At 30.4% G+C, this 6,164-nt stretch overlaps 2 protein-coding genes across 2 annotated transcripts; both read left to right on the top strand.

Annotated features, from left to right (window-relative positions):
• Positions 1–506: 506 nt before the first annotated feature.
• On the top strand, positions 507–2,252 carry LOC108690899 (proteasome subunit beta type-5). The gene is made up of 5 exons (XM_018198435.1): positions 507–693; positions 1,081–1,237; positions 1,313–1,525; positions 1,603–1,836; positions 1,927–2,252. Exons 1-5 carry the CDS (start codon positions 529–531, stop codon positions 2,037–2,039), a joined length of 882 nt encoding a protein of 293 aa, XP_018053924.1. The 5' UTR covers positions 507–528; the 3' UTR covers positions 2,040–2,252.
• Positions 2,253–2,862: 610 nt separating this feature from the next.
• Positions 2,863–6,158, top strand: LOC108690886 (death-associated protein 1). Its single transcript, XM_018198412.1, has 3 exons — positions 2,863–3,217; positions 3,420–3,519; positions 5,957–6,158. Exons 1-3 carry the CDS (start codon positions 3,166–3,168, stop codon positions 6,114–6,116), a joined length of 312 nt encoding a protein of 103 aa, XP_018053901.1. The 5' UTR covers positions 2,863–3,165; the 3' UTR covers positions 6,117–6,158.
• The last annotated feature ends 6 nt before the right edge of the window (positions 6,159–6,164 follow it).

Raw genomic sequence — 6,164 nt, 5'->3', positions numbered from 1 at the left:
TTATATACATATAATACCACCAAATTATAAAAATACATAAAAATATTTAATGTCATGATTTGATTGAATAGATAAATGTAGAAATCTTCGAAAATTTTTATCTTCCTTTCTACCTTCTTTTAAAGATTTCTTGTAAAAATTCGCAAGTAATTTTTTTTAGAATTTGCATGGCTGATTCTATTGCATCTTTTATCATCCCGCTGTAATCATTTATTCCGTAAAAAGTAATTGTGTGTGTGTTTGATTTATAATTATTATTTATAAAAAAATAAAAATAAATACAAATAAATTTTCTAACAGTTTTAAGTACAAAGACAAACATCTATATTGTTAACATTCTTAAATATGGTCTTAGCAAATTCATATAACTCGATCGTAAAAAGACCTGTTTGGAAAGAACCAGCATTTTAACTGCGATTTTTGATAAAAAATTCAATTTCCACTTGATTCACGAGCGCGTTGATGTAAGCGCTCTCTATTAGAAGCAGGCAGAATTGAGCGAATGGATGACAAGCAGTCAAGCAGTCGATGGTCAACATTTGGGTAAAAATGGCACTCGCCGATGTTTGTGGTATCAAGTCTTCTATTGATTTTGGCTATTCGCGAGAAAATGATAAGGTCGTCAATGAAGTCAAGACATATACTAGAAATTTCACCAACAACCTTCACTTGGCAATGCCGCCGTTCGTAAACGTAAGCATGCAACGACGATCATGAGCCAAATTTGCAGTATCATGCAAATCACACATATTTCGTGACACGGAAATTACACTTTAAATTTGTCAAATTAACATGGACAATTGTTATCCCATCGCAGCAATTATTAATAACGATACTGATATCGATAATAATTAAATTTTTTGAATTTCTTTGACGATTCTCTTTCAGTATACAATCAATTATTTTTAGGTTATTTTTATGTATAATTAGGACAAAGTCATTCTTCAAATTAACAGCAAATAAAACTTTCCAGAATTATATTTTATATACTTGAATGCTTTCATGTTAAAATTTCAAAATGACATTTTGTTTTGGAAAGTAAAATGACTTGTCTTTTAAATTATTTTTTTTACATTACAGCCAGCTGAAACTCTTGGCCAAATAGTTCAAGGCACTGATGAAAGTGGAAAGAGTCTGAAAATCAAATTCGACCATGGAACCACAACTTTGGGTTTCCAATATCAGGGTGGTATCGTTCTAGCAGTGGATTCACGTGCGACTGGAGGACAGTTTATTGGTAAAGTCTGTTGCATATCTCAACTGATAAATTATATACATTTATAACAAAAATCAATCTACTCTTGATCTTCAGGCTCATCTACTATGAAGAAGATAGTAGAGATCAATGATTATCTTCTTGGTACTCTGGCTGGTGGTGCTGCCGATTGCGTCTACTGGGATCGAGTGTTAGCAAGGCAATGCCGCATGTACGAACTTAGGAACAGAGAACGCATCTCTATTGCAGCAGCAAGTAAACTCTTGTCGAACATGATTTATAATTTCAAAGGAATGGGATTGAGTATTGGTAAGATATTTTTCTGATTCTGTAAAAGATTAGATATTATAGAATGTGAGAAGATCTTTATATGTGTAATCTTGTAGGTATGATGCTGGCTGGATGGGACAAGCGTGGCCCTGGACTTTACTATGTTGATTCTGAGGGCACTCGTACTCCAGGGAAGGTTTTCAGCGTCGGGTCTGGATCTGTGTTTGCATTTGGTGTTTTGGATTCTGGTTACCGGTGGGATTTAACAGATGAACAGGCTTATGAACTTGGAAGAAGAGCGATCTATCATGCCACACATAGAGATGCCTATTCTGGCGGTATCATAAGAGGTTGGTATAAAATAATCATATATAGTAAAGACGTGACTTAGTATAATTTTACAATATTCCAATGTTTTAATACATAAATTTACTTTACAGTATATCACATGAAATCAACTGGCTGGGTGCACATCTCGGATCAAGATTCCAAGGATTTGCATTATGCATACCATGCTGATAAACCAGCAGAACCTTCAACAAGCACTTCCTAGATTTAATTATTAAATATACATTTGTGTATGCAGGCATTAATCGTTTATGCAATAAAACGAAATGATTTCTATTTGTGTAATTTATAATAAATCATCATATAAGTTTAACGCTTCCATTACTATTGCACAATTTTATTAAATATACATACTATTGTAATATCTGTTTGTTTACACAATCATGACAATCATATAATAAAGTAAATATGTCAATTAGTAATTGACATTACCCAATTATTGAGCAAAACAACAGAAATTTTAAATATTAAGCTTTTAATTTGTATGCAATTCTAAATTAATTTGTCTTATTAAATTTTTATTTTACAATGAATTTATTCAGTTTTACATTTAATCGAAAACTTAATATTTAAAATTTTTGCCATTTCATTCAATAATTAGGTCAATAATAATCATGTCCGTTAACTGGTATATTGAATATAAAACAATATTAATTGACTTTCAATTTTGAATTGAAATTAAGTATTCAAAGTTTCACAATTGGACATTAAAAGAATAATTTTAAAAAATCATTTAATAATTATTATTATCAGATAGATTATTACTATTTGCTATTAGGTATATTATTATATAAAAATGTAAAGAATATTTCATAAATATTTATATTTATTACTTTTTATATTTTTTTATATTTATTACTTTGAAAAAATATTATCTTTTAATTTTAATAATACATATTGCAAATTTAAATTTACATAAAAATGAGAAAATTTAAGTATAGATATAGAATTTATATTAATTTCTGTTTATATAATATTATCTTTTATATTAATACGTAGATCATTTTGTCGTGCATATGTCCGCCGTCGTGTGTAACGTATATTCAAGCAAGGCATCGCGAGAGAAATATAAGCGACTTGTGTGTGGCAACCTTTCCCCCCTTTCTTCTCGTATCTTTTCACATCGGTACTCGATAGTGCGACGCACACGAAGGCGTCGCGTCAGAACTCGAGAGTTGGAGCTGTTGGAGTTGAATGCTATCGCTAATTCACTACCGGAGTGGCGAGGAAGAGAGAGAGAGAGAATCAGTGTGTATTGCGTTGTGTCAGCAATTGGTAGCATATTGTGACGGGAATTCAGTCGAGACTCTAATTGACGCGAAGACAACGGTATGTCAAGCAGCGGAGACGAGTGCAAGCTGAAGGGCGGTCATCCCCCGGCAGGTTAGTGATTTTCCTTTTCGTCCCTCGTTCGCCCTGCGAAAACTACGCGGGAAGACGGGTTAGAGTTTGCGTTCGTGGCTCATAGCCGCGACGTGCCACCTGTCGATCGCGATCAGATTTCCAAGGTCGGCCTTTCGCTGAAGTTCGTTCTCTTAATGCCGGGTCGCGCATCTCTCACACGATTTTTGTCTCTTTTTTTCAGTAAAGGCGGGCGGTATGAGGATAACGCAGCACAAGACACCGAAGGATGAGCGCGAGACGAAGCCTAGCAAAGACGTCGAGGAGAGCAGGCCGTCCAGCAGGTGAAATAGATCACATCTTCGTGTACCGTGTTTGTCGCGATGACATGCTAAAACAGTTGTACTTCAACACTGATTTGATAATTACAATAGCTCGCTGCACAGAATCGGTTTTGAAGAAGGCAAATGGAGGGAATGAAAAATTTAACATTTAAGAATTTACAGATTGATTTCTTCAAATGATATATATTTAATTCGTAACTGAAACATATGAGTCCTAGTTATCCTGACGTTTTTTTAATTTTTAAATAGTGTAATAATTTGGAATAATTATGTTTTACAAGCTTATTTTTGAACTTAATTTGGAATTCTTAAAAAAATAAAAAAAAATTAGTAATATAAAACTTTAAGCTCTCATATGATTTCTGTCAATCATTAAAAAATATATTCTTGTTATGATTATTCTTGTTAAGATCATTACATGATCTATATAATTTAATTAATATTCTAAAAATAGATGTTTATTTTATTTATTAAATTATTAAATTTTATTATCTGTTACTTAAAAGACAGTGAAAATATTAATATACTGTTAATAGTGGTTGGAAGGAAAGTAATTTTTAGATCAAAATTATAAACAAAATATGTTAAGAATGAGAAATTTGAATGTCAAAAAGGGGATTTAAAACTTAAAATTTCTATTTTTGAAAGCTTACTATATTTTTTTAGTTTCTTTGTAATTTTTACACATAGATCATTGCTCAATAGTTAAAAGAAATGCCATATTTTTAGTTCAAATTTATATATATTCTATTTTTAAAACATTGACAAAAACCGTTCAATAAAGCAGTTTTGGAATTTTTTAAAATTGTATATTGATACGCAACGAATGACTTTTGACGAACGGAATTGTGAGTAATCAGAATGCTTCTTTTATTTAATCCGTAAGTCACTCAGTAACAAAAAATCTTAGGAACATTTTTGAAAAACAATTTTGTAAGAAAATTTTAAGCTTTCACGTCAGATAATTTAAAATTTTCACAAATTTTTTGTTGTGATCCATAAAGTGAGAAAAAAATTTCTCATTTTGTTTAGCTCATAGTTTTCTATTATATGTAAAAATTACCGAACTCATAGAAACTCAAACAATATAACGACTTTTCGAAAGTAGAGATTTTAAATTTTATTCATTTTTAACGAATATATAATTTTAAGCTAAAGACTGACATTTAATAAATAATGACATTTTCTTTCCAATACAATAGTATCAATCTTTACATTTAGATCAATTTCTTAGATATTGCTATCAATCAATGAAACAGTTGCTGATAAATGACACATATTTCTTTTATAACTGTAATTTTTATTGCATTTTCTATAAATTCTTTGTAACTATACATTGCTATTGCTCATATTTTTAATAACTTGTATAATTATTCCTCTGAATCTCCGCCATTACGAAACCGATTCTTCCCACGTATTATTCAGCTCAAAGTATATCAAACATATGGCACATCCATCATCTATTCTTTTTTTTATATTCTTAGGTACGAATGAAAGAATTGCAAGACAAAAAATTGTGATTATGTTGTTTAATCCATTTCTGCGCGACAATTCTGATAATAAGTGTGATTATTGGTGTTCCACATTTACATAACACAATGTTGTGCAATCGAAAATAAACGTGAGTTACATCTGAAAAACATTTATACGGAGAGAGTTACTATATTTATGCGAAGCGCCAAATGAAAATAAACGATTTAAATATAATTTGACGATTAATTATGACGATTAACTATGACGTGTAGAAAATCTCAAAAAAATTCCTCTAAATTTATTATGATAAATAATAATATATATACATAATATCTTGCATTTTTTTTACATTAAAAAATATGTAACATATTTAAAAAAAAATTCATTGATATTAATTGTCGTTTATAATCGATACATTATATTCGAAATGTTTGCTTAACTCAGCGTGAATATATCTTTATTCATCTGATATAAAATTGTCACAGTTTATATCTTGCACTATATCATTACATCTGTTGTTTGCAATAAACAGACACTTTGAAAAGATAAAACAATAACTTTTTCTCCAAATATAAATATATATTGCAAAAATATGTCGCTATTCTAGAATCATTTTTAATTAATGTTTTTGAGTGTACCTTCTAGATATCAATTTTAAAATACTAGAATTGCCAATAACTCCGTTAATTATTTTAATTTTTTTTCTTTTTTATATTAGATATATATAGTACAAAATATTATATGTAAATGTATGACTATAATACAAATAATATTAAAATAATTCTTTACCGAAAATAAAAATAAGAAATTATCAAATTGGTATCTTTGACGATTTTAGCGGAATATTATTGGCAGTTCTAATGTTAAAATATTGTAAAAAGCAACGTAAAGTATTTACAATTCATCTTATCTTATCTTATCTTCAGTCGTATATAGAAAATAAGAAAATTTCTAATATTTGCAGTCCGCCAAAGACAATAATGATCAGTGGCGCTCCGGCCAAAGGAAATGCAGATTTTCCACCAGAAGCTGTGCAACACTTCCATGAGAAACCCATACCGACTCATGACGCACGACCAGCGCATTGTTCGCGTCCCATTATTATTCAGCAGCCTAGAAAGTGAGCCGTACTTCGCGAGCCGTGCATCGTGCTAGTGGATCTTGTTCCACAG

Source organism: Atta colombica, unplaced genomic scaffold, assembly GCF_001594045.1.
Source record: "Atta colombica isolate Treedump-2 unplaced genomic scaffold, Acol1.0 scaffold38, whole genome shotgun sequence".
NCBI classification, from domain to species: domain Eukaryota; kingdom Metazoa; phylum Arthropoda; class Insecta; order Hymenoptera; family Formicidae; genus Atta; species Atta colombica.
This window is presented reverse-complemented; position numbering and strand designations above follow the sequence as displayed.

What these genes read in the sequence shown, in the direction of transcription:
- LOC108690899 (XM_018198435.1), top strand. Translation starts at nt 529, where the DNA reads ATGGTCAACATTTGGGTAAAAATGGCACTCGCCGATGTTTGTGGTATC. An exon ending in GACTGGAGGACAGTTTATTG is followed by an intron (nt 1,238 to 1,312) that starts GTAAAGTCTGTT and finishes CTTGATCTTCAG; the next exon opens with GCTCATCTACTATGAAGAAG. An exon ending in AGGAATGGGATTGAGTATTG is followed by an intron (nt 1,526 to 1,602) that starts GTAAGATATTTT and finishes GTAATCTTGTAG; the next exon opens with GTATGATGCTGGCTGGATGG.
- LOC108690886 (XM_018198412.1), top strand. Translation starts at nt 3,166, where the DNA reads ATGTCAAGCAGCGGAGACGAGTGCAAGCTGAAGGGCGGTCATCCCCCG. An exon ending in GGGCGGTCATCCCCCGGCAG is followed by an intron (nt 3,218 to 3,419) that starts GTTAGTGATTTT and finishes TCTTTTTTTCAG; the next exon opens with TAAAGGCGGGCGGTATGAGG. An exon ending in GAGAGCAGGCCGTCCAGCAG is followed by an intron (nt 3,520 to 5,956) that starts GTGAAATAGATC and finishes TAATATTTGCAG; the next exon opens with TCCGCCAAAGACAATAATGA.